Genomic DNA, 27,500 nt, shown 5'->3' on the forward strand with positions numbered 1-27,500 from the left:
TCTTCCCGGAGTGGCTCTCTGACATTGCGGTCAGGGGCCCGAGACGGCCACGCCAGAACCTTCGTTTTATTCTGCTGGAGCCAATGACGGGTCGTCTTGTTCTTGTGTTTCGGATCGTGATCGCATTGGACCGTCCCAGTACGTCCCGTACGAGTCCAAGCTCACCCCAGCCGACAGAGACCGTGTTCCTTTGAAGCCAAGCCTCCCCAGTATTTCCTGATAACACGCTTCATTCATCTTGTGATCCATTTAGTCCATTTCCAGTGCCTTTGTAGCGCACACATCCCCGACCCACCTCACAGAAGAAGCGGCGTACCTTTCATCACAAGTCTCGTTGGACTCATCACTCTAAAGAACTTTGTTCCAGAGGTTTTGGGGCTTGCTTCTGTGCCGTTCGGTGTACAGTCGTCCCTCGATATAATGCGCTTCATCTTCCGCTGCTTCGCAGAGTTTTAATGCAATTTTTCAGATTTTCCTTTTTGCACTTGAACGCGCCTTGAAACGGCGCAAGACGAAGGGGCGCGGTCGGAGGAACTGTGAAATACTCGCGAGTTGCTATTAATCATTTCTCATGTGTTCAACCTCGTAGGTTGATCATTAAAATTAAATTTGTTATTCTAAAAGCTATCATGTTTATTTGTTAAGCGTTTGTTTAATAGCGCTCTTATTCTCTGTGTAAAAAGAGTCTTTTATTTTGTAGGAGCATAAACGTCACGTCCCTTTTGGGTTTTGTTTCTTCCTGTTGCTACATGTAGCCGCTGCCGTTCCGCTGTGCTAAGCTATCCAATAAAGCAGCATGAGAGGCTAAAGACAGCACGAGTAGAATATTTGTTCTTCTGCACTCCAAGCGGCTCTTTCCTCGACCTGCACGCCTTAACATTATTAACAGGAAAACGTTTACTGTACGTACTATATATTTATATTCCTCAAACAAATGTTTAGTTCTGAAAAGGTTCTGATCTTTGGTTTCATTCTATAATACTGAAACAATCTATTTAGATTAATGCCTGACTGTTAAACGTGTATAAAGTGTGTGGTGAGGGGTTTTACAGCCTTAAAACATTTATGTACATGTATAATAATAAAATAAAATAAAAATTACTACATTGCGGATTTCACTTATTGCGGGCTGTTTTTGGACGTAACCCCCGCGGAAAATGAGGGACTACTGTATTGTGAGCGGGATGCTTTGTGGCATTTGCGTACTAATGGTTAGTAACCCTGACCCTAACCCAGGGGTCGGCAACCCAAAATGTTGAAAGAGCCATATCGGACCAAAAAAACAAAAAACAAATATGTCTGGAGCCGCAAAAAATTAAAAGCCTTACATAAGCCTTATAATCAAGGCAACACATGCTGCATCTATCTATATTCCGAAACGGCTCTTTTTGTCTCATCTCCATCCGGATATTTTTGAGCAAAGTCTGTGTTTATTCTGGAAATGTCTTGCGACATTTGACTTTTTGTGGTTTGCTAACTTCTCATTCCATATTAAGCGTACCGGTAAACCCGTCTGGTCAGCAGTGAAGGCAAACGAATCTGCCCACGTATCATTAAACGTTCTGCTGTCTTCAGACACTTTTCTTTTCTTAGATTTATCCACAGTTGTCCTACCTGGGGGGCGAAAAATTCAAGAAATCGCACGTTTGGCGTTTGTGACGGGATATACAACGTATATCCGGTCACGGTTCGATGGTTGTGACGTATATTATGAGCAACAAAAATTTTTTATTTTGTATTATTTATAATCGCCATAATCTTCAAATTTAGAGTTACACTTTAAAAACGAACAAACTAAAATAAAATACATTGAATTAAATACGCAGCAGAGGGATGAAAGAGCCACATGCGGCTCCGGAGCCGCGGGTTGCTGACCCCCGTCCCTAACCCGTTGCCTCCTTATTGTGCCTCTTGAAGAAGCCGCCCTACTCCATTTCGGCTTTACCATTTGTGGGTAATTCTTTGCATCCCTTTCCATGGCAGTTGTGACTGAACCTTTTGTTGGTCTACCTCACCATGGATTGACTTCAACAGAATGTAGCATGTATTACAGTTTCACACATCACAGCTGTTTCACTGAAAGCTGCATCTCCTGTTCAAACCTGCCGACATGTAGCCCGGTTAGCCGAGCAGCTAACGCTAACGCTCGAGTTTGAGCCCTGCTGATTGGCCTTCTCAACTTCCTGGATATCTTTTTATTCCCTTTCCTGTTTTCTCCTGTTCGATCACCGTTTCCTGCAGATCTTTTGTTTTCCATGACTCAAGTCTGGAGCCATGGAAAGTCATTCTGTAATGGGCAAAACGATTCTTATTCTTTTAATATTGCTCATTGTGTATTGGTCTGTATTGTTTTATGTGTGCCCTGTCTCTCCCCCCCCCCCCCCGTTGATCCCTGCGTATGGTAAACATCTCAAATGGAAAAAATGTCCCGATGCTTTCAGACTGGCAAGAAACTCTCAATGCGACCTGAAAATGTAAAAGTACCGGTAGGCAGATATACCCTACAAAGTACCTGCGAAGTGTTTTATGATTCTGTCAAGCTTGGCCTACTCCTCATTACATACTGATAAATGAATGGATTGATCAGGACCCCAAACAGCCCGACAAAATGTAGGAGTTTCAATTACCGGGCAGATATTCATGACCCTCTGTATTATATATACATTAAAGGCACAGAAATGCAATGAGTGTTTAAATACACTCGCTGAATACCTCAGAGATTATGCCTTAGTGGTTCTTTTCTTAAATACTGATCACAAAGTGAACAGCCCTTCAGCCAGATGAAACCCAAAAACCACAGAGCCGATTTGAACGGAGAGAAATGCTCCGGAGTGACAGGAAGAAAGACGAGAGAGAGGATGGAGAGAACGAGGCGAGGGCGCCGGGAACGTCCCAGAGTGAAGCACCAGAGACGGGCGGAATCAGCTACGCCACGCCCTGAACCCAAGGCAAGCCGCACCGACTATAGGCACACGCACACACCTGGAGTTGCAGGTATTGGTATCTCTGCATCTCCACAGGGAATGCAGTAAACTGAAATGTATTCCACTCTCACCAGGTTTAAGTACCACTGAGATCTGGATTATTCACGGCATGTTTCGATGCTGCTAATCACAGATCGGCGAGTTGGAAAGATGCCAGTGAACAAGCCTTCGAGCCGCCAGCACTCCGGAGAACGAGACTTTTACCGTGGCCGAGGCGATCCCGGCGTCAAGCACAGCCTACAAACACAAACGAGCTCCGTTTCTGATTCGTTCATGCTGCTCGAGTCAGGGTCAGTTAGAAGGAGCCACACAAAAGTAAAGGTGTCCAGTTGGGGATAATGATTCAGCATTTGGTTCCAGCTGGGCACGAATAGCATGAATAAAACTATATATGGTTCAGCGTTTCAGCGTTTTGCAAATGATCACGTTTCTCTTTCCGTTTCCATTAAATGGGAATAGAGATTCTTGTTTTGATCAGATCACGTTTTACTTTGATATTACAGTAACTGGAGGTGCATGCATCCTGTACAGAGACTGCTCAGGCAAGAGAAAAGTGTTTCTGGATGTTTCGTAGGAACCGCATGATTCAGTCTTTAAAATGTTTCAGTTCATCTGGAGCGTGTGCAGACAGCCTATATGGTATAAAGATACCAAGAACAATGTAGAACCTTCTGGTGCTGATCCAGATCACCGTGTGGACGGTGTAGATCCAGTTAGGGGGGGGGGGGGGAGCTGCTTGGGGGAGGTCTGTGCTCTCTGAGTGCTTTTCTCGTTATGGCAGAATGTCAAGCAAACACTTACCGAGGTCTTGATGGAGGCCACAGTTTTGAGCTTCTGCAGGAGTTGATGGCTCTGAAGAGGGTTAGACACAGAATAAATTACTTTTATTAAACAACCAAACGTTTTTGTTTTTTATATTGCTGGCACATTATTGTGAAGTGAAAACAGCGATCTTTCCAAAAATAGAAGCTTTCTCAAAGGCAACAAGGACCTGTCAGTATTTCGGGGCCACGATTCAATACATGTATCACATATGTAGATTTAATTTTGGGTTTTTGCCATTATTAGATTGGGCAGTAGGAAGTAGAGATTATTACTGAGACCCGCTGGAGAGGATCCGGTGGCTATTTGAGGAATTCTTTTTCATGCAGTCCTTGCTGGGCGTGTTGTTACTGCTGGACTGCATCAAACCGCCGCGCTTCACCGATGTTACCGCGTCACTGGGAGCTTTTAAGTCGCTGGACACTGGCCCTCTGTGAGCCGAGGGGCGTGTCTCGAGGACTCTGGCCTGGTGTTCATGTCGTGTAGCAGAGAATCCGTCGGTTCATTTCCTGGTTTACTGTCGGACGTTTCTCTTTTTTGTACACCGTTTACGGTTTAATGCATGCAAGTTACTGGACTGCAGAATGGCGTCTACTCCAGGTTTAACTATAGTAGCTCTATAAACGACACCACAGCCATTAGATTGGGAAAACATCATAATGGTAAAACATCAAACACATCACTTTTAATGTATAATTTTACTGTTTGAATTGTATTGATTTTATAACCGTGTTCACTTTTTTTATTGTCTGTATTTCTTTACTGTTTTTATATTATGTACACTGTAAAACGTCTTTGAGTTTCCAGAAAAGCGCTATACAGTAGTCCCTCATTTTCCACGGGGGTTACGTTCCAAAAACAATAACAATAAGTGAAATCCGCAATGCAGTCATCTTTATTTATTTTAATTATTATACATGTACATAAATGTTTTAAGGCTGTAAAACCCCTCACCACACACTTTATACACGTTTAACAGTCAGGCATTAATCTAAATAGATTGTTTCAGTATTATAGAATGAAACCAAAGATCAAAACCTTTTCAGAACTAAACATTTGCTTGAGGAATATAAATATATAGTACGTACAGTAAACGTTTTCCTGTTAATAATGTTAAGGCGTGCAGGTCGAGGAAAGAGCCGCTTGGAGTGCAGAAGAACAAATATTCTACTCGTGCTGTCTTTAGCCTCTCATGCTGCTTTATTGGATAGCTTAGCACAGCGGAACGGCAGCGGCTACATGTATCAACAGGAAGAAACAAAACCCAAAAGGGACGTGACGTTTATGCTCCTACAAAATAAAAGCCTCTTTTTACACAGAGAATAAGAGCGCTATAAAACAAACGCTTGACAAAGCAGGCAGGCCCAGCCACGGACCGGGGGTGAGGGTCATACTGTCACACCTGGTTGCTGCCTGGAGGTGAAGGAGCACAGAGAGCCGCAGGTTACCAGAGCAGGAACGGCTGCAACGGCGTCGTGGGTCAGGGGAGGAGCGTTGCACCGTTCCCCTACCCCGCCAGTTCCGCTGAATGATAAATACATTTTCCGCTTTAAATGTGTTGTAAAATAAATCCCGACGCTGCAGCACCGTTTTCACGAGAAGCTCCAGAAATGTTTGTGTTCTACGTGTTTGTAAGGATTAATGGCCGAGACTGAGAAACGGGCCACACATTTCACGGCGCTCTGAACATTCTGTGTTGAAACTGGAGACAGTATTTACACCACGTTACCAGGATAGCTGAGGTGACCTGACCCGCCACCAGGGTTGCCAGGTTGACCCTAGAGGAGAAAGCACAACAGCAAGATAAACGACAAAACGGACCTCACGTAAGACATAAGAATCCTACGTAACAAATGCTGCTGATAATATTAGCTCGGTTAAATAATAGATAAGATTAAGGTGAAAAGCATTGGAAGTCGGATCTCTTCCCAAATGGGTGCGTGACGTTCATCTCAGCCGTTACGCTGCTTTATAGACCGGCAGGCGGCACCGAAACTAAAACAGGAGGACAAGATGCCTTTCGTAATTCATGCAGTGAAAGAAGCAAAGTCTGGCTTGTAACCCGAGAACAGACAGAGCTACAGGGAGAACCGCCCACACGCCTCCTGATGAGCGTCTCAGTCCCGTGCAGGAGGAGTGACCCACCCCTCAACATGGAGCCATATGTTGTACTGCTCACAGAGGTCCTTCAGACGAGCCAACTTGTCTGTGTGACCTGCTCCAGGGGTGCCTGGGGGGGCGGGGGGCAAAGCAGATTATTACTCCTGGAAAGCACCAAATACTAGGACTGTGCCCGCTGGCTCACCTGCATTGGCGATCAGCAGCAACGGGAGCCTCCCGGCCTCGATGTCCTCTTGGATCAGTTTGTCCAACAGCGCAACATCCTGATGGCGTCAATGAGGACGAGTCCAACAACAGGCTGGAACTACGGGAAGCTGCGCTTTCAAGCGGTTCGTCTCCCCACCATCTGGTGCTGCGATCCGGAGACAGTGTTGCAGGGGGCCGCACACAGGCTGGAGAGCGGGAGGCCGAGCTACGGAGACAAGCTCCGACCACTGTCAGAGACTTATCGTCAAGTCTGCAGGACCAACCAAAGACGGGACAGAGACGACCAGCGTAAGACAAGAAAAGGACAGTTTAATCACTTTGTGGGAGCTCAAGAGGAATACGAGGGCGACCTCTGCTTTTAGAGACGACTATCATGATGGGCCAAATGTGCAGATGGATTATGGGTAATCTGTAAGGTTGAACTCATGGTAGCTCATACAAAAAACGACTTTTCCTCAGTAACGGAGTTCTTATTGAACCCCAATGATCCCTTTCATGACCCGATCCCGACTCACCACCCCCACAGGGACGCCTGGCAGCATGACCCCTAACCCGAACCCGAACCCGAACCCAAACACCCGATGCTTAATGAATGAGGATTCGCACCACGGCCTTCAGACTGTTTAATTATGGTGCCGAGCGTTCTCTCCTTCCTACCTGGCTGCACAAGTGCTGTCCCAGCCCTGGCCTGCCGGAGGCGCTGTGGTAGACGACGGGCTGTTTGGAGCCGAGCACTCCGTATCCCTCAGAGGCATATTCTTCAAAATGAGTGTGAATGGCCAGCCGGCACACTTTGACGAGGCCGTCCCTGTCATCCTCATGGAAGTAGGCGGAGCCGTTCTCATACCTGGACAGGGGGGGGCAGAGCAGCGAGTAGCTGGAGAGTTCACTATGGGTGCTAACGAATCCCAGAGGACCCCCTAGATGACCCTCCAGAGAGCCCCCCCAGAGGACCCTCCAGAGGCCCCCCCAGAGGACCCTCCAGAGAGACCCCCCAGAGAGCCCCCCCAGAGGACCCCCCCAGAGGACCCCCCAGAGGACCCCCCCAGAGAGCCCCCCCAGAAGACCCCCCACGCGTCCGACGCCGCCCACCTGAACAGTCTGCAGAGCCACAGCGTGGTGTCGGGCAGGATCCGGGCGGTCAGCGTCCGCAGCCGCTCTCTGTCCAACACCGACATGTAGGCTGCCAGGCTGTGGCCCAACAAGGTCATGTGACCCAGCTGGCCCACATCCCGCCTCCTGCTGGAAACACAGAGCAGCAGCCGGATCAGACTCCTTGAAGGTTTCTCTCCTCTCCTACGATCACCTGCAGGTTATCGGTCCAGAGCAGCGGCTCCGACAGATCAAAGCGTCACCAAAGCGTTGATGGAAAAGCGTCCGTCACGTTTCAGTCCGCCTCCTCTGTGGAGGCATTCACACAGCGCCAGCTGCTCATTGGCCGTGGCTGCCAGAGGGGAGGAGCCGCGGACGCCGCAACTCACACGACTTTTCACTAAATAAATATGTGGAGTAAAATCAGCCTCACAGAACTTCAAAGGATGAGGAACGCGTTTGATTTCACAGAAAGGTCAATGAGGTCAAACACAGTAATCGGGCTACAAATACTGCCAGTACTCATCTTCATCACTTTTGTCACAGGCTAGTTCTGCTTACTGTTGGCTGGGCGGGTCCTCTTCTTCCTCCTCCTCCTCCTCTTCATGCATGAGGTTATGAACGAGGTGCAGGATGGTGGCAGCATCCTGACCGCTGCGGATCAAAGAGAGCATCGAGCCTTTGAACTCAGAACCGCTGCAGATCAAAGAGAGCATCGAGCGTTTGAACTCAGAAACACACATCGGGTTCTCCAAGGCGTCGGAAATAAAGCGCTTCATCGCTGCAGCGCATTCACACCTGATCGTACTCAGACAGCGGCATTGCTACGAGCTTAGCAGTGCCCCCCCCCCCCCCCCCCCCCAATCCCAGGCAGGTTTCAAACACATCTAACAGAAGTACAGAGGGATGGCAGATTTAAAAATACATTAATAAGTGAAAATATAAATAATATTAAAGAACAAAGAAAACAAAGACACATACAAAATAGGACCGAAGTAAATATCAAATAAGCATGTTTAATTCATAAAGTAAAAGTACCCAAAGTGTTTTGGGTGACCAGTCGCCTGTGGTGTGTGTGTGTGTGTGTGTGTGTGTGTGCGTGTGCGTTTGGGCACGTCTTACTCTCCCTGCAGCGGTCCAGGGATGATCGCTCCGCTGAAGCTCCGCCTCTCTGATCCCGCCTCCAGTTCTCTGAACAGGTGAACAGCACAAACAAGCACCTGAACGCGTGCGTCTCCCTCGTGTGTTCAGTACAACGTTCAGCAGACAGAGGTCGCCTGTTTCACATCGTGCAGTAAAAACTACAAATAAATACACAGCGAAGCAAAAAGAAATAAAGACAAAAAAATAAATCTCACCTCTCTCCATCGCCCAGGAAGCTCATAGCGTCACTGAGGTTCCTGCCAACTTCAGCAAGCGTGGCGTCCACCATCTTGTGTGTGTGTGTGTGTGTGTGTGTGTGCGTGTGTGTGTGTGTGTGTGTGTGTGTGTGTGTGCGTGTGCGTGTCTGTGTGTGTGTGTCTGCTGGGAAAGTTAAAGAGAATTTAGAGGAGTTAGTCATTACAAACGCTCCTCGGTTTATCACGGAGACAACCTGAGAGGAAGGTAAGATAAACGATTGTGAGACTCCAGCCGGTTAGACGATGGTCGATTATCAACAACAACAACAACAACAACAGGCGCCCAGGCAGACGCTGCGTCACCGCCTCCACCCAAACAGGTACTTCTGATTCAACTGGTCCGGCGGCGTCATTGTCCTCACGCCATCAGGATGAGACAATCCGGAACGTCAGCTGTGTCCACGTTGCCGGTTCCAAACAATGGACGACAGAACATCGTGAAGACACTCGAAAGACACGTCTCCAAGTTCCATTTTGGTATCTATTTAGCAAATCTAAATTTCAACGCTGTGATGTTCGGTGTTCAGAAGAGACGCTTCAGCAAAAAAGAAAAGCCTTTGAAAAAAATCAGTGGAACGCGTCAGATTAAATTACACGCGTCAGATTAAATTACACGCTTCAGACTAAATTAGACGCTTCAGACTAAATTAGACGCTTCAGATTAAATTAGACGTGTCAGATTAAATTAGACGCGTCAGATTAAATTAGACGCGTCAGATTAAATTAGACGCGTCAGACTAAATTACACGCGTCATATAAAGTTACACGCGTCAGATTAAATTAGACGCTTCAGATTAAATTAGACACGTCAGATTAAATTAGACGTGTCAGACTACATTAGACGTGTCAGACTACATTAGACGTGTCAGACTACATTAGACGCTTCAGATTAAATTAGATGCATCAGATTAAATTAGACCCTTCAGATTAAATTAGACGCGTCATTAAATTAGACGCTTCAGATTAAATTAAACGCTTCAGATTAAATTAAACGCTTCAGATTAAATTAGATGCGTCGAACTACATTAGACGCTTCAGATTAAATTAGACGCGTCAGATTAAATTAGACGCGTCAGATTAAATTAGACGCTTCAGATTAAATTAAACGCTTCAGATTAAATTAAACGCTTCAGATTAAATTAGATGCGTCGGACTACATTAGACGCTTCAGATTAAATTAGACGCGTCAGATTAAATTAGATGCGTCGGACTACATTAGACGCTTCAGATTAAATTAGACGCGTCAGATTAAATTAGACTTCAGATTAAATTAGATGCTTGAACCTCAACTCAGAATACGTTCGATTACAAGTACCGTGTGTTTTGCTCTGAATGCATCTTTAATCAGTAACGTTATAACGACTGCTGTTCTTTTCATTCATCGTTTCCACGACACAAGTTTACAAGGTAGAATTACACGTAGAAGTACGCGTAGAAGTACACGTAGACGTACGCGAAGAAGCACGCATAGAAGCGCACGTAGAAGTACGTGTAGAAGTACGCGTAGAGAATTTTACACGTCGAAGTACGCAAAGACGTACGCGTAGAAGTACAAGGTAGAAGTACACGTAGAAGTATCTGTGGAAGACGAGGTAGCAGTACTATCATTACTACAGCAGGTACTGCGGTTCATTCCTGCCTATAGGATTAATAAAGTATATAAAAAAAAATAAAAGAAATGGGGCGACAGTGGTGCAGTGGTTGGGAGGGTCGTTCTATGATCGAGAGGTTGGCGGTTCGATCCCCGGCTCAGGCGCGTGTTTACACTGTCGTTGTGTCCTTAGGCAAGACACTTAACCCACATCGCCCGGGCGCGTGCACACGCCGCGACCAGCAGCAGCTCAACCTGCTGTAAACCAAATTGCCCTCCAGGGGACAGATTAATAAAGTATATACAAGTATATAGGAAGCTCAGAACTCTATGGAGATCCGGTTTCCTCCGTGGTTCTGACAGCTGCTTCCTGGACCGACTGAGCCGCGTCCGGTTCGGCTGGCAGCCCGCACGGAAGCCGAGCCGGGTCCGAACCGGGTCCGAACCGGGTCCGAACACGGGCAGCCGCGGCTCCGCTCGCACGGCTTACCTTCACCGCGGACAGCTGAGGAAGACGCTGGAGAAGCCCCGCGAGGAAGACTCGCCGCTGCGCTCCTTTACGCGTCTTCAGCCCGACGCTAATAGCATAAACCGGACCCGAACCAAAGTACTGACCCAAAAAGACCCAAAAAGACCCAAAGCCTGCCGCGCTCCTCTAACGCAGCCGGACAGTTCACTTCCGGGTTCGACGTCGTTCCACGTTGGCAGCGCGACGTCACGCGCTGGACCCAGTCAGGTGGCAACCGATGACGACACAGAAGTATTTAAATGAGTACACTGTCCCAGGGTAAGGAAACTCGGTTCCAGTGGCGGGCGGTCAGGGCCTGCAAGGCCTTCTCTGCTTGCCTAACATAACCAGAAATCAAGAATACATGATCATATTTATGATAAAATCAATTTAATTTTATGTATATATATATATATTCTTCACATTCATGTTATATTATATTACAGTGATGTATTTTTAGGTGAGAGTTTTTATCCAATCAGAATTCAGCTAGCTTGTGTTGCCAGGCGGATTTCATAGTACCAGTGGCAAGTACTATCCGTCCCAGACCTTCATAATCAGCGCTGCTTGCCGTCTGTGTTGTGTGAGTGAACGGGCTTGTAGAGTTGAGTTGATAGACAGTTGCGATAGCCAATCAGATCACGAGTTGGTGAAACAAGTCCTTCCTGCTTGTCTCACGTCACAACTCAATAACGCGTCCTGTGATTGGCTCTTAGAGTTGATAGACAGTTGCGATAGCCAATCAGATCACGAGTTGGTGAAAGTAAGGCCTTCCTGCCTGTGATTGGATACTCCGTGTGCGAGGGCAGCGCTAGGCATATTGCGTCATCAGCTAATCAGCTGGCACCGGTACGGCGCGACCGACCGAAGATAAAACCACAATTATTCCCGCGCTTTTAACCCACAATGGCCGAAGGAGGGGAAAGTGTGTATTTGGTTGTGGATATTCTTGAAAGGCCATTTTCAAGACGGACCTTTACAGAGAAGCTACTAGCTTCGGCTCACGAGAGCTAGCTTCAAGCTAGCTCCGGAGCTAGCTAACCTGTCCCGGGTGGGGAAAGGATTGGTACGCCGCTTCCAGGCTTCAAACTTTTGGCTTGCAGCTTCCGAGAGTCGCTGCAAATTGTTCTGCTGGGAATGCCTTTTGTTTGCAAGGGATCGATTTAATGTTTGGAGCAACACTGGATTTAGGAACTTTAAGAAAGGAGAATGGATTTTGTTTTCAAACGGGACAGCCGTTTTGGTGAGTACCAACATTTTGTTTATTTAACATGATAACGAAATAAAATCACAGATATACCGTAAATGCAATGTGTGTAAATAATGTGGTGCGCCGGTGCAGCTGTGTGATTGTAGTGGAAGTACAACACGTTGTGTTGCAGTCTTTCTTATATTAAACTGCAAGTTTGCAATTTAAAGCTTCATGGTGGACTTTAAAACGTTTTGGAAAAATAATGTTAAATTCCCTTTTATTTATAACTTTGATAGTACCACGTATAGTGGTAAGTTTTAATTGCTGATGCAGTTTATCGATTTTTAAATGCTCCGGAAAAAATATCCTGTGTTGTACACGATTGAGGTGATGCAGCACCCAGTAGTGCGTAAGTGTGTGTTTGTACATTATTTCTAAAGCAGTGGTGTCATAAATGATGGTATTATGAGGGGTATTTATTCAAGTCAGACTAAGTAGGACTTCACTGAAGGCCTAGGTGTAAAATGCACCGCCCGCCACTGCTCGGTTCCACCAGTTGGATTAAAAAACCACACAAAAAAACTTTATGTGTAACGAACAGGGATTTAATAAAAAATAAAAACGACCTCAGAAGCAGCCTCTATGGTGAGTTAGTGCGTGGAGAGTCACTGGCTTAAAAAAATAAAAATGACAAAGCAGGAAGCTGCGTGTCCAGTTCCAGTTGTTCCGCTTCACTCGTGATGAAACTGGACCAGAGTTTGTGTGTTTGTATAATTTTTATGTTTTAAAATAATCCTAAAACCAGAGTCCACCATCTCACTTCCTCAAGGATCACCTTCATCTAACTGTCATTCCTCCTCTTCATTTTGCATCTGGAGGTCCGTCATGTTCACGGAGTCTCCGTGGCTAAAGAGAGAACTGGGAATATTCACGGGATTGGAGACGGAGCAATCGGACTGGGAATATTCATGGGATTGGAGACGGAGCAATCGGACTGGGAATATTCACGGGATTGGAGACGGAGTAATCGGACTGGGAATATTCATGGGATTGGAGACGGAGCAATCAAACAAGAAACGTGGGAAATGTGGGATTTTATTGTAAAGCAGAATTTCTGTCTAAAGAAAGGAACCAGCAGGACGACTTCAGCCTTCGTCTCGTTAACAACACAGGAAGTGATTGTGATTCGTGATCAGACAGGAAGCACTGGGGGAGGGGCGGAGTCCAGGAGGAACAAAGACACGCCCGTTTACTCCGACACCTCCGGACTCGTTAGTGTCCAAGTCCCGCCGCAGGTTCCAGGAGGACTGGAAGCAAAGGAAGGATTTCTGAGGACGGACAGCAGAGACGACTCTAGAGGCCGTCAGATGTCTCTCGTCTCAGATCACATGACCCCAGGAGGACCAATAGGACAAAGGGAAAGCACCAACAACCCAGCAGCCGAAGAGTTAAAGTGTAATGATGGAGGACGTTCTAAGGACGTCGGATGAAGACAGTCTTAAAGATCCTGTTTGACGTCTCCAGAGAAGAGAGACGAGAACAATCCCCGAAATATTTAAATGACACCGTTTAGACTCTAATCAATAAGTATCGATCACTGGATCCTCGTCGCTGATATCTTTGATCGGATCGGGTTCTGGTGAAGACCCGGTGGACTCCAGTTCAAACAGGACGATATGGGGACACCGCTCCTTGTCCCAGAACCCTGCGGAGACAGAACCAACAGAACTGAGCAGAAACGCCACGAAGCCACACCCGAACCCGATCAGTCCACCTTAAATGTCCAGGTGGACTCATTGTCTTTGTCCAACAACCTCAGATCCCTTCAGGTGAAACCGCTTCACCTTTTGTTGGGGAAAAGACACCAAAGGACAAAGACTATCTTGTCTCACAAGTCTGACAGAGAATAATCTCCCCGTGTCAGAAGGTTCTTCTACACATAGTGTCCCACACGAAGACACTCACTGCGTTCATTCTGTCCTTGTCCCAACGCCCTCCGGCTGGATGACGACCTCTGGCTGGATGTCCACCTCTGGCTGCATGTCCACCTCTGGCTGCATGTCCACCTCTGGCTGGATGTCCACCTCTGGCTGCATGTCCACCTCCGGCTGCATGTCCACCTCTGGCTGCATGTCCACCTCTGGCTGCAGTCTCTTCGTGAGCTCAGCGCTGTCCTCAGAAGGTGGACGAGGTTTACCTGGATAACAAAGACGCATCAGTCCACCGCTCACGGTTGCAGGTGACGTGAACGGATGCGAGTGGACTCTGAAGCTGAAACCACCTCCTGTTTGCTTCATCAGGTCAAAGTGTCCAATCAAAGCCAGGAGACAGAGACTGGTTCTGTCTGGGTCGCTCACCTGTCCTCTGTCTGTACAGCTTGAATCCAACGGCAGCCGTGAGGACGAGAAGAACCGCTGCAGCGATGACGATGATGATGATGGCGTTCACGTTAGTGGGTTCCTCTGGAGAGCAGAAAACAACAAGTCAGAGAACAACGTCCATGTCCCAACAGAACCGTCCTGCAGACGGACACCACCTGGTTGGTGGTCCTGCCGTCCTGTTTAGGTGGTTTCATGTCCACCTGTCCACAGGAGGACGGTCTGTGCTGCTTTCTGTCCTGATGTTGGTTCCAGTCTCAGGGAGACTCGTCCAATGTTCTAATGTTCTAGTGTGTTCTAATGTTCTGACAGAGGTTTGACTTTAAAACTAGAAACTTCTGAAAAATGAAATGGATCCAAAATACTTTTTCTCCAACTCCAGACTGAAACCTCCGAAGCGCTGGAACGCTGCGTCCCTCTGCTGAGGCTGGACAGTCCCACAGCTCTGTGGACCTGTCCTCATGGAGAAACACAAGGTTCTGATAACATCCTGGTCCACATCAGGAATATGGGGAACGTTTTACATCCCAGCTTCTGGAGAAACGAAGGAACGTGGTGAAGAACGCTGATTTCATAAAGGAGCGTTAGAATCAACGTGTCTTCCCACGGTACTGAAGGACTTCATGTTGGACCCGTGTCCCACCCTCCTAGCTTCACGTCAACATTCACTGGGTTCTGGATCATCCTGCTAACAAGCAGATCCAGGTCCAACAGAACCTCCTCCGCAGTTCTGGATCGTCCTGCTAACAGATCCAGGTCCAATCAGAACCTCCTCCGCAGTTCTGGATCGTCCTGCTAACAGATCCAGGTCCAATCAGAACCTCCTCCGCTGAGGACATGAACTGACTTTACTGACATCGTCCTGCATGAATGAAAGCCCAGTGGACATCGGACCGCCACCACCAACAGAACTATCACTGATTCAAAGGCTTCCGTCTTCTGTGCAGGTACCGGGTTAGGGTTCTGGTACCGTTGTCCGGGTCCCGGGTGGCTTATTGATTATCTGAACTCTAAAGTTACACAGAAAACAGCAAACGACAATAAAAGAAACAAAACTTCTGTCCAACTCTTCAAACCCATGATCTGGACCATCAGAGAGACAGAAATGTGTCCCCACCTTCACCCCCTGATCCCAGTCTCACCCCAGTTGGTCCAGATCTTTTCCTTGTCCAGTCTGGTGACCGAGTCGTTCTCCACGCCAAAGAGCTGGAACACACAGTCGTACCTCCTCCAGTCTTCAGCCGCCGCCGATGAAAGGTCCAGGTCCACACTCATCTGGAAGGTTCCGTCATGGTTGGGGAGGATCTCTCCGTGCTCCACCTCCTCATGAAGCTCCTCCCCATCCTTCCTCCAGAAGAGAGCGGCTCTGTCTGGGTAGAAACCTGTAGCGAAGCAGCTGACGGGAGAGGAAGGAGTCTTCTGGAGGAGAAACACTGAGGGGAGCTCTGGAGGAGGAGACAAAGACACGTTAGAGAGGGGAGCTCTGGAGGAGGAGACAAAGACACGTTATAGAGGGGAGCTCTGGAGGAGGAGACAAAGACACGTTATAGAGGGGAGCTCTGGAGGAGGAGACAAAGACACGTTAGAGAGGGGAGCTCTGGAGGAGGAGACAAAGACACGTTAGAGAGGGGAGATCTGGAGGAGGAGACAAAGACACGTTATAGAGGGGAGCTCTGGAGGAGGAGACAAAGACACGTTATAGAGGGGAGCTCTGGAGGAGGAGACAAAGACACGTTAGAGAGGAGAGATCTGGAGGAGGAGACAAAGACACGTTATAGAGGGGAGCTCTGGAGGAGGAGACAAAGACACGTTATAGAGGGGAGCTCTGGAGGAGGAGACAAAGACACGTTAGAGAGGAGAGCTCTGGAGGAGGAGACAAAGACACGTTAGAGAGGGGAGCTCTGGAGGAGGAGACAAAGACACGTCATCAGGAGTCACTGTTGTCGCCAGAGACACTGAAACGACGCAAATAAACCTCAGAGGAGAGGAGGCGACAAAAGAAGGGAGGAGCAGAGGAGAAGAAGACTGAAGGAGAGAGACGGAGGACAGAGAGGTAAAGGACAGAGTGTGTCTCTGTGTGTGGGTCAGAAACAGCAGAGGAACATGAAGGTTGTTGGTTTGAAACTCCACCAGGTGATGTGCTTCTACCTGTTCTCAGCAGAGAGCTCCTCCCATACTCCAGATACTTCCTCCCCCACTCAGGACACACCTGGGTGAGGGAATACTTCCAGTATTCCATCCTAGCTCTCTCATGATCCCATCTGTGCTTGGTGATGACAGCCTGAGGACTGGGAGCGATCCATGTCTCCGTCTTCAGGTCCAGGACGATGAAGTCTTCTCCATTATAACCATACTGAAGAAAACCAGTGACCTCTCCAGTCTCATCGTCCCACTCACAGCCGTACATCCGCTGGATAATGTGGACACCTGAGAGAGAGACAGACTCCAGTCATCGACCTGGTCCTCACTGGACCCAGCAGAACCAGCAGAACCAGCAGAACCAGTCTGTGTCCCGGAGCTTTAGAAACCCAGCAGTGATGCAAAAGCGTTCCTGCAGAGGTGTGTGTGTGTGTGTGTGTGTGCGTGTGTGTGTGTGTGTGTGTTTACTTCCTACAGCATGAACACAACATTTAATAAACACAAACAAACCTTCTGATTGGTTGAAGCGCTTCTTTAAATTTTCCATGCTGAATTTGTACCGTTCTTCGTTCCCCACACCGATCCTCGTCTGTCCGGTCCAGTACTCTGGATCCTCTGCTGTGACTTTGTCCATCCAGTCCTGTTTGGGTTCTGCTCTCTTGGTCTTACTGTCATAGTGATCCATCTGGACGTCATCGATCAAACCAACGGACACAAACTCCGGGAAGTTTGAGACTCCAGAAGACGCCGTGTCGAAATACTTCAAAGAGTGAGTCTCTGAAAGAAAAACCAGAATCACGATCTGAAGGTTGAACCTGTTTCCACCTGATGACATCACTTCCTGCTCTCCACTCACACCTGAACCTGTGACCGTTGACAACTTCTGGTTCTGATTACAGGTTTGAACTCTGAGGCTCCTGCAGCTGAAACCCAGCAGAACTTCTTCTTCTATGGTTTCACAAAGTCGCGCTGGTCATTTTCCACCATCAGCTGATAACTGGCATCATTTTCAAGGCCAGATGTCGGAGAGTTTGTGAATTAAAACGGTTTGACCCTAAAGATTTGGGTTTCAGCACCACAACAAATAAAGGTGTGACCCGGTCCCGAAACACCGTCAGGTCCTGATGGGCAGAACCTGCAGAACCCAAAACCTGTTTCACTCACAACAGATTTTGTGATGAATATTTCTCATTAATATTGATACATTTAATATTTGAAGGACACGGTTCTATATAAGAAAGAACGCCAGTCTAACACCAGTTATTACAGCAGTTATAATACCAGTTATAACACCAGTTATAACAGCAGTTATAACAGCAGTTATTACACTAGTTATAATATCCGTTGGATTCAGAGCGGATTCTGATCCTCTGACGTTCCAACATTCCCTCCATCATCAGCTGACGTCTCTTCCTTCTCGTCCTGGTTCTAACAGTTGGTTCTGTTCAGGTATCAACAGGAAGGTTCTCTGATTTGTTCTCTTTGAGTTCTGACACTTCCATTGTTGTTCTCCTCAGAACCTCCGCCGTCGTCTGAAGACGTGGACGTCCTGTTTCTGTGTCACGTCCAGAATGCTGAACAAATCCGTCCCCTGCTCATAGTTCGGTGTGGAAACCGTGCGGTCCAGTCCATGCTGGGTTCTGAGGCTGACACGGGTCAGAACCCATCCAAACGGATCAGGACATTTGTCAGCTGGAGAATAAAGCTGTCCACTCTCTGGTGGACAAACTCTATCATGAAGACGCAGCTTGGAAACCATCTCTAACCCGGTTTGTTGTTGGACCTCAGCAGAACCACCGACCGACACCAGCACACCTCCGTCATCAGGTCTGATGTCCGTCTGAGCCGGAGGTTCTGAACCCATCAAATTAAAGAGGACAAAGAAGGAAGAACTACCTCTGTCCTCCTGTCCCAGTTGGACCTGAAGTAAATGGACTTTACAGGAACAACTTTAAGATGACGGGTCGGTACCGTTTGGACATTTCTAGACTCCTAACATGTCAGGAAGTCCAACAACAGAACCGTCAACCCAGACAGCAGGATAGAAACTCACCTCCCACCGCCCCAGGTACACCTGTACCCAGAACCAGAACCAGAACCAGAACCGAGGTCTTCATCGTGAACTGTCCCATCTGCAGCTCAAACAACAGAACAGCCACAAGATTCTTTAAAGCTTCCAGTCCGACCATCAAGGGTGAAGTGAGGACAAAACCCGAGAGGAGCGGACTTCCCCGTCCGTCTGAGCCAATCAGAATTTAGTCTGAGCCAATCAGAATTTAGTCTGAGCGATGACGTCACTTGTTACTCGGCAGAACTGTCACAGGTTGTGAATCAAAAGCGAAAGTAGAATGGATCTTATTTTAAGCTGCGTCAGAGTCTTTGTTTGAGCGTCTCAGCAGGTTCTGAGTTCTGGACGCTGAAAACTTCTGGACCGACAGAAACGTGAGCCGCTGTTGATGTTTGATCCGGATGCTGCTCCGCTTTCTGCTCCAGTTTCACTGCGCTCATGTTCCTGGTAGAGTCAATGCGGAATAATAAAAGTCCCACCTTGAGTTCTTCAGCTGAGACAACAGAACCCATGATCCGAACAGGGTCCATCTTTACCTGACAGGTTCTGCTGTTGGTGACGTCGAGGCTCGACCTGCTGGTCGTTACCTGAGCTCATCATTTAGCTTCAGTAAGGAAGTAAATGTTATTTATATATTATATATTATTCATGGATCACCTTCACAGACAACAAGCCACAAAGTGCTTCACAAGGAGAAGACAGCCTCCACGTGGCCTCCGCATGTCGCTGTTAGGTTTCTCCTTTTTCCCCGGTTCTTTTATTATATCTCGTGTTGGAGGTGTTTATTCAATAATGAGTCAGGATTATAAAACGAATCAAGTTTACTGAATGTTTTCAGTAAGTACAAAGCTGGTAAGGAAACACAGCGCTGGACTCTCCTACAGACGCGGGGGGGGGGGGGGGGGGGGACTCTGTAGAAGAGTCCCGAATGTTCTACGGCAGTGATCTTTATAGTGGGCGTCAAAACACCCTCCTCCCAGGGGGTGCTTACACCCTCCTCCTGGGATGGGCCGTTAGGGCCCTCCATGTATCAGTTAACAATGTGATGCTTTGTATGTGATTAATCTATGTGTGTGATTATTACCACAAAGTATGTAGAGATAAAGAAACTAAGAGTGTTTGTGCACCCTGTGTATTGTGAGCGTGCTGCATAACTCAAATATCTAACAGTCCCCCTGCTGAGGTGGCCCGAATGGGTCACCTCACTAACCTATATGTGACCTATATGTTCACTCCCTGACCAGATCCGTGGCGCCCACCCCCCCAAGGGCATTAGCTTGGACCCCGAACCTGGCCAGCAGAGAGTGTGTGCAGACAAAATGGAAATCACTAACAGTAGTTTGTTTACAGCGTAAACGCGGGAGCTAACCCCCCCTACGGGCCCCAAAGGGGACCCCGCAAAGCTTGCATAGCAAGGAGCTGTGGTAACTAATACTGATTACCAACCCTAATACCCCCACAGCCCCTCACATCAGCAATGAACACAACATTATTAACATCCCCCCCGTTAACCTGCAAGCAAACAGCGTCATCATGTACTAGCATTAACACCAAAGCGTGAAATGTAGACCCAGACCCCGATCACAGTCGGTCCTCTTCTCCCGGATCTCCAGGCACGATGAAGTCCAGCCTGTAGATCATGCACTAGAATGATCGCATGTTTATTGTGATGTATGTCCTACATCAGTTGCCGTAGGTTTGTGCTGCGCATGCTCGGGTTCTAGTTTATGGTCTTGTTGTTGTAAAAGCCACGCACGGGAGTAAGAGGCAATAAAGACGTGTTACCGAAAATAAGTATCTGTTCTCATTGCACGAACATTTTACACAGCCGTCCCAGCAGGGTGTGAGGGTCAATAGTGCCAGGGGCCATAAGGGCCCCCCCGCTCAGCCTACCAATTATCCCTAACAATTAATGGACTGGATAACCCCAAATGTCCGAAAGATTTAACTAACAGCGCTCTAAGGCCTCAAAGGGTCGCTCCCAGACCGTCATCAGGTGAGGCGACGTGAGGAATGAAGATGCTACAGCCCAGTTAGCAGACAGTCAAGAGCAATATAATCTGAGTAAGTGTTACATCTAGTTCCTAGTGTCTCCGCCCAGTGGCCAGTGAAGTAATGGCATTTACACAACTGAACACAGTGACGGCCTGTGTGGGGTCATCCAAAGAAAAATTTCAATCAAACCTCCAATAATTTGGTCATCTCATTTAGTTAAGCTGAGTTACCCTCGCCGAAGCGGAAGCGAGGGTATTGCAATTGGGTGCGTTTGTCTGTCTGTCTGTCTGTTTGTCTGTCCGAGCGCATAACTCAAAAACTAGTAACCCAATCGACTTGAAATTTTTACACAAGCAAGGTTCTGTCCGTGGCTCGGTCCTGCCTGAGAATGGCGTCGATCCAGATCTGGATCCAGATTCTAAAATTATTTTTACATCTGGAATTGTGCCTGTGCTGTAAACTGCCACTTTAAGAGGGAGGGGCACGAATGGCATGATGGGAAAAAGAGTCCAGAAGGAGTCTTCTAGTACGTTCCGGAGCAGCAAGCTAGAGCAGGTTTGGCCCCTCTGACCCGGAATCCTCTCAGGATTCTAATAACATCTCCAAGTTTGTGCTCTACCTCCAAACCTATTCCCTTTAACCTATCGTACCTAAAGTCTATCAGAAAGGTGGTCCACCATCCGCCCCAACAATTCAAGGAACACCTCTCTTTCCTATTCTCAAAATTAGTTCCACATTTTATTTCCCACTTCAGGTCACTCACACATCAAGCAAACACCACCAATGAACATCTCCATCGTCCGAGGGCGCCCCCAGTGGTGACTGACCGATCAGTCAGCGTCCTCTGATACACGTCTCCTGTAATGAGGTTCCTGACACACGGCAACCGTCTGCATCTATCTTAACCTACTGTGAACGCCAGACCCCACCACGCCGTCCTTCGCTGCACCTTCACCCAATCATCTCTGTCTCAGGGGTTCTCCTGTGGTGGACATAAAACTGTTAGAATCTTGAACCTGTGTTCCTGTTACCTGCCTCACCTCGAGACATCTCACAGGCGCGGTCCACTCCCATCAGCTCAGCCATCTGTGTAGAGGACGGCGATGGAAGAACCTGCTCTTCCAGGACCGTCCACCCTTGTTGTGTCCATGGTGTGTGTTCTGCTACTGTACAGGGGACACCTACACCCCCTGCGGATGTAGCATGATTCAGTACATCAGTGAAAAATGTCCTGCCTGGTTCGGGTTCCCGGAAACATGTGACATAGTATCCCGTCCGTCTGTCCTCCCTGTCCATATTATTGCATGTCCCTTCTGTGGACTGTGTTGTGTGACTGGGCGGTTTTGTGTGTCTCTGCGGTGTTGTGTGTCTCTGCGGTGTTGTGTGTCTGGGCGGTGTTGTGTGTCTGGGCGGTGTTGTGTGTCTCGGTGGTGTTGTGTGACTGGGCGGTGTTGTGTGTCTGGGCGGTGTTGTGTGTCTCTGCGGTGTTGTGTGTCTGGGCGGTGTTGTGTGACTGGGCGGTGTTGTGTGTCTCGGCGGTGTTGTGTGTCTCTGCGGTGTTGTGTGACTGGGCGGTGTTGTGTGTCTGGGCGGTGTTGTGTGTCTCTGCGGTGTTGTGTGTCTGGGCGGTGTTGTGTGACTGGGCGGTGTTGTGTGTCTCGGCGGTGTTGTGTGTCTCGGTGGTGTTGTGTGACTGGGCGGTGTTGTGTGACTGGGCGGTGTTGTGTGTCTGGGCGGTGTTGTGTGTCTCGGCGGTGTTGTGTGACTGGGCGGTGTTGTGTGACTGGGCGGTGTTGTGTGTCTGGGCGGTGTTGTGTGACTGGGCGGTGTTGTGTGTCTCGGCGGTGTTGTGTGACTGGGCGGTGTTGTGTGTCTGGGCGGTGTTGTGTGTCTGGGCGGTGTTGTGTGACTGGGCGGTTTTGTGTGTCTCTGCGGTGTTGTGTGTCTGGGCGGTGTTGTGTGTCTCTGCGGTGTTGTGTGTCTGGGCGGTGTTGTGTGACTGGGCGGTGTTGTGTGTCTGGGCGGTGTTGTGTGTCTCGGCGGTGTTGTGTGTCTCGGTGGTGTTGTGTGACTGGGCGGTGTTGTGTGTCTGGGCGGTGTTGTGTGTCTCGGCGGTGTTGTGTGTCTCGGTGGTGTTGTGTGACTGGGCGGTGTTGTGTGACTGGGCGGTGTTGTGTGTCTCTGCGGTGTTGTGTGTCTGGGCGGTGTTGTGTGTCTGGGTGGTGTTGTGTGTCTGGGCAGTGTTGTGTGTCTGGGCAGTGTTGTGTGTCTCGGCGGTGTTGTGTGTCTCGGTGGTGTTGTGTGTCTGGGCGGTGTTGTGTGTCTGGGCGGTGTTGTGTGTCTGGGCAGTGTTGTGTGTCTCGGCGGTGTTGTGTGTCTGGGTGGTGTTGTGTGTCTGGGTGGTGTTGTGTGTCTGGGTGGTGTTGTGTGTCTGGGTGGTGTTGTGTGTCTGGGTGGTGTTGTGTGTCTGGGCGGTGTTGTGTGACTGGGCGGTGTTGTGTGTCTGGGCGGTGTTGTGTGTCTGGGCGGTGTTGTGTGTCTGGGTGGTGTTGTGTGTCTGGGTGGTGTTGTGTGTCTGGGCGGTGTTGTGTGACTGGGCGGTGTTGTGTGTCTGGGTGGTGTTGTGTGTCTGGGCGGTGTTGTGTGACTGGGCGGTGTTGTGTGTCTGGGCGGTGTTGTGTGTCTGGGCGGTGTTGTGTGTCTGGGCGGTGTTGTGTGTCTGGGCGGTGTTGTGTGTCTGGGTGGTGTTGTGTGTCTGGGCGGTGTTGTGTGTCTGGGCGGTGTTGTGTGTCTCGGCGGTGTTGTGTGACTAAGGTGTCGCCTACAATTATTACGGTCATGCCTCCTCGAATGAGCAGCCATGCCCCCCCCCCCCCCCTTACCATCACCTTCCAGTGTTGTCAAGGCAACACAGCTTTTGTACTGGAGCTGTTAGTCATCAGCGTGACGTCACGGGGACTGTCCCACCCAGCTCGCTCATATTTACTTATTTACATTTCTACTGTCACGCGGCTTGAGGACGTCCGAAACGCACACAAGCACGCGCGTATTTGTGTGCGTATTACGAGCGTGTTGCGCGCGCAGTGCTGGGAGGAGGAGGAGGAGGAAGAAGGCGGATCTAGCAGGAGACGCCAGCACCTCCTCGGCAGAGAGGAGCGCAGCCGCCCGAGCAGTAAGTAGCCCGAACCGAACCCGAACCGAACCCGAACCCGAACCCATCCGGAACCGGCGCGTTTACTCAGGTCGGGTCGGGAAGGTGACGTCACGTGCGTCTGGGCGGTAACGTTGACCGGGAGCGTTACCTGACGTGTCTTTTGCCTTTGATTTTTGCTCGTGTCTCCGCGCCGCACGTCCTCCCTGTAGCATCAACGTGACGTCATGGCGGTTCTGTCCTTTAGACGTGACGTCAGAAGGTGCACCGCTTCTCTCCGCGCCGCTCATTGTCCTGTTTCTGAAGTTCGTCTCCAGGTCTCATTTTACTGGGACGGATCATGGAGTTACTGTCCCCTCATGTCCATGTCCAAGTGTGTGTCTGTCTGTCCAAGTGTGTGTCTGTCTGTCCAAGTGTGTGTCTGTCTGTCCAAGTGTGTGTGTGCGTGTGTCCAAGTGTGTGTCTTTGGAGTGTCTCAGCTGTAGTTTTATGCAAATGTGCATTACCTTATCTATTCTGGACTTTTTCTTTCTTTCTTTCTTTCTTTCTTTCAGTACAAAATCAAAAATACATTTCAAAATAAACACAAGTAATACAATAGTACTGCTTAAAAAGGAGTGGGAAGTAAAACATTGTGTTAGACCCCGCCCCTTGTCCTCATGCAAACACAATTCCTCCTTCAACACCTGTAACTCCAGACATATTAAGATTTCCTGCTCGTCACGTCGTACTATATTTAGTTCACAATGTTGTATTTGTATTTATATTTGAATTGTTTTATATTCACATGTTATTCCACAGTCTTACGCCAAAATATGAAACGCTAATTTTCCTATTTTGAAACCATGTTTGTGTGTTCGGTGGCAACATGTTTTACTCGCCTAACTTGCTGTATTAAAGTATTTGCTCATGTTAATCCACCTTTAGTTGCACTCTTTGGTGACGACTTTGTGCTCCTGAATGAAAGAACATTTCTCTTAGAGGCTTTTTCTATTCGCTCCTGAACAACATCTTAAGTATTTCCATTTGTCCCGGTTATTGTAACCAGCTTTAGAGTCGAAATACTAAAATAGGGAACGGGAGACGGTCATTTATCGGAAAAAAAGCATTTCGTTGTTTTTGTGTTTTGACGCACATTCGATGTCCTACATCCACACCTTCACAGCAAAGGGCGGACATCGCCCGGTCTCCTCTTGAAATAAATCCACGCAACCACAATGCAATGATTTACACTACGTATTAAACAGTTACTACTACTACTGTACTTTTGGCTTGTCCTGTCAGGGGTTGCCACAATTAGTATTTAAGGACATTTAGTGTGCTGCGTTGTGTCTTTGTAGATCTAGAGAAAGCCTAGGACAGGGTGTACAAAGAGGAACTGTAGTACTGCATGAGGTACTGTGGTACTGCATGAGGTACTGTGGTACTGCATGAGGAACTGTGGTACTGCATGAAGTACTGTGGTACTGCATGAGGAACTGTGGTACTGCATGAGGAACTGTAGTACTGCATGAGGAACTGTGGTACTGCATGAGGTACTGTGGTACTGCATGAGGAACTGTGGTACTGCATGAAGTACTGTGGTACTGCATGAGGTACTGTGGTACTGCATGAGGAACTGTGGTACTGCATGAGGAACTGTTGTACTGCATGAGGAACTGTGGTACTGCATGAGGAACTGTGGTACTGCATGAGAAACTGTGGTACTGCATGAGGTACTGTAGTACTGCATGAGGAACTGTGGTACTGCATGAGGAACTGTGGTACTGCATGAGGTAATGTAGTACTGCATGAGGAACTGTGGTACTGCATGAGGAACTGTGGTACTGCATGAGGTAATGTAGTACTGCATGAGGAACTGTGGTACTGCATGAGGAACTGTTGTACTGCATGAGGAACTGTGGTACTGCATGAGGAAATGTGGTACTGCATGAGGAACTGTGGTACTGCATGAGGTACTGTAGTACTGCATGAGGAACTGTTGTACTGCATGAGGAACTGTGGTACTGCATGAGGAACTGTGGTACTGCATGAGGAACTGTGGTACTGCATGAGGTAATGTAGTCCTGCATGAGGAACTGTGGTACTGCATGAGGAACTGTGGTACTGCATGAGGAACTGTGGTACTGCACGAGGAACTGTGGTATCGCATGAGGTACTGTGGTACTGCGTGAGGAACTGTGGTACTGCATGAGGTACTGTAGTACTGCATGAGGAACTGTCTTACTGCATGAGGTACTGTGGTACTGCATGAGGAACTGTGGTACTGCATGAGGTAATGTAGTCCTGCATGATGAACTGTGGTACTGCATGAGGAACTGTGGTACTGCATGAGGTAATGTAGTCCTGCATGAGGTACTGTGGTACTGCATGAGGAACTGTGGTACTGCATGAGGTAATGTAGTCCTGCATGATGAACTGTGGTACTGCATGAGGAACTGTGGTACTGCATGAGGTAATGTAGTCCTGCATGAGGTACTGTGGTACTGCATGAGGAAGTCTGGAGTGGCAGAGAAGTATCTCAGAGTAGTTCAGGACATGTAGGACAGTTGTACAACAGCAGTGAAGTATGCAGTAGGAGTAACAGGGAGTTTAGTGTAGAGGTGGGATGCACCAGGGATCAGCTCTGAGCCCCTTTTTGGTTGCCATGGTGATGGATAGACTAACAGATGAGGTGAGACAGGAAGCTCCTCTGAATATGATGTTTGCAGATGACATTGTGATCTGCAGGTAGAGGAGAATCTAGAGAAGTGGAGGTCTGCTCTAGAAAAGAGAGGGATGAAGGTGAGCAGGAGTAAAACAGAGTACATGTGTGTACATGAGAAGGTCCCAGGGGGGACAGTGAAGCTACAAGGAAGAGACGTAAAGAAGGGAGAGGACTTCAGGTACCTCGGGTCAACAGAGCAGAGTGATGGAGAGAACGTGGAAAGGAGGTGAAGAATCGTGTGCAGGCAGGCTGGAACGGGGGAGGGGGGGGGGGGGGTGCTCTGTGGTAGGAGACATTTAAACAGGATATGAAGATTTATTTGTATTCAAACGTCTCGAATCCAAATCTGCTTGCTGGTCACACGTCCGTCCTCGACGCTGCAGAGGAGACAGAATCGATGGGATCGATTCCACCGCGTGAAGCAGGGAACGGCGTGCAGGGCGGGTCGCTCCCGCCCCCGTTTGATCTCGGCGAGCGGATCGGCGGCGCTCGTGACGCTGATCTTCCGTTTTGTCTCAGAGCTCGACTTCCTTCTCACTCAGATCATGGCGGATTCGGCGCCACACGCTGGGCGCCTGACATTCGGCTGCTTGGTGGGGGCCTCCCAGCTGCTGGGTCTGGCGTCGGTGGTGCTGACCGGCGTGTGGATGGGTCACTACCACGGGGGCTACGCCTGGGACGGCTCCGGGAAGGAGTTCAACGTGCACCCCCTGTGCATGGTGCTGGGCCTGGTCTTCCTGCAAGGCGACGGTGAGCTTCACGCTGAGCGCCGGCCCCGCCTTCCCCTCGCCGCACGCCGCTATGAGCCCGGCTGACCTCAGACTGTCGTCATGGTAACGCTAATTCCTTTTGAGATAACATCCAGAAAATCGAATGACGCCGAGGTTACCAGAACATCGAAGCTCCGTCGGGTGTGTGCGTGTCTCAGCCTGGACGTTACCCAGACACCTGTCAATCCCAAGCCCCGCCCACCACCTGTGATTGAACTCAATGATTAGCATCCTCTTTTTCAGCCAATGAGCTAAAGGGTTAGCAGCGTCACGAGGAGCTGATCCGTCACTGATGCTCCCATGATGCATTTCATGCCCTGGCCTCTCCGGCACTAATGACGGTAACCGTATTAGTTCAACTGCTTCACGGACGCG

General features: G+C 48.7%; 3 protein-coding genes across 3 annotated transcripts in view; 1 reads left to right on the forward strand and 2 right to left on the reverse strand.

The window, feature by feature from the left end:
• Positions 1 to 4,697: 4,697 nt before the first annotated feature.
• LOC137916440 (pyridoxal-dependent decarboxylase domain-containing protein 1-like) lies at positions 4,698 to 8,727 on the reverse strand. Its single transcript, XM_068759465.1, has 10 exons — positions 8,585 to 8,727; positions 8,349 to 8,417; positions 7,800 to 7,880; positions 7,227 to 7,376; positions 6,792 to 6,981; positions 6,271 to 6,339; positions 6,112 to 6,190; positions 5,952 to 6,036; positions 5,536 to 5,584; positions 4,698 to 5,219 (listed from the first exon to the last, which is right to left on the reverse strand). Exons 1-10 carry the CDS (start codon positions 8,656 to 8,658, stop codon positions 5,118 to 5,120), a joined length of 948 nt encoding a protein of 315 aa, XP_068615566.1. The 5' UTR covers positions 8,659 to 8,727; the 3' UTR covers positions 4,698 to 5,117.
• Positions 8,728 to 12,521: 3,794 nt separating this feature from the next.
• LOC137916438 (major histocompatibility complex class I-related gene protein-like) lies at positions 12,522 to 17,203 on the reverse strand (the record flags this gene model as incomplete). The annotated part of the gene is made up of 6 exons (XM_068759463.1): positions 12,522 to 13,622; positions 13,883 to 14,114; positions 14,275 to 14,379; positions 15,438 to 15,740; positions 16,444 to 16,722; positions 16,945 to 17,203. Coding segments are annotated over 5 exons (1,173 nt in total), but the record flags the coding sequence as incomplete, so codon positions are not given.
• Positions 17,204 to 26,900: 9,697 nt separating this feature from the next.
• cyb561 (cytochrome b561) overlaps positions 26,901 to 27,500 on the forward strand; it is a 3,077-nt gene continuing 2,477 nt past the window's right edge. The window contains exon 1 of the mRNA XM_068759464.1: positions 26,901 to 27,105. Coding sequence (XP_068615565.1) covers positions 26,901 to 27,105 — 205 coding nt within the window. The remainder of the gene's footprint in view (positions 27,106 to 27,500) is intronic.

This window comes from Brachionichthys hirsutus, unplaced genomic scaffold (genome assembly GCF_040956055.1).
Source record: "Brachionichthys hirsutus isolate HB-005 unplaced genomic scaffold, CSIRO-AGI_Bhir_v1 contig_970, whole genome shotgun sequence".
Taxonomy (NCBI): domain Eukaryota; kingdom Metazoa; phylum Chordata; class Actinopteri; order Lophiiformes; family Brachionichthyidae; genus Brachionichthys; species Brachionichthys hirsutus.

What these genes read in the sequence shown, in the direction of transcription:
- LOC137916440 (XM_068759465.1), bottom strand. Translation starts at nt 8,658, where the DNA reads ATGGTGGACGCCACGCTTGCTGAAGTTGGCAGGAACCTCAGTGACGCT. An exon ending in TTCCTGGGCGATGGAGAGAG is followed by an intron (nt 8,418 to 8,584) that starts GTGAGATTTATT and finishes TCACCTGTTCAG; the next exon opens with AGAACTGGAGGCGGGATCAG. An exon ending in ATATGGCTCCATGTTGAGGG is followed by an intron (nt 5,585 to 5,951) that starts GTGGGTCACTCC and finishes TTTCTCCTCTAG; the next exon opens with GGTCAACCTGGCAACCCTGG.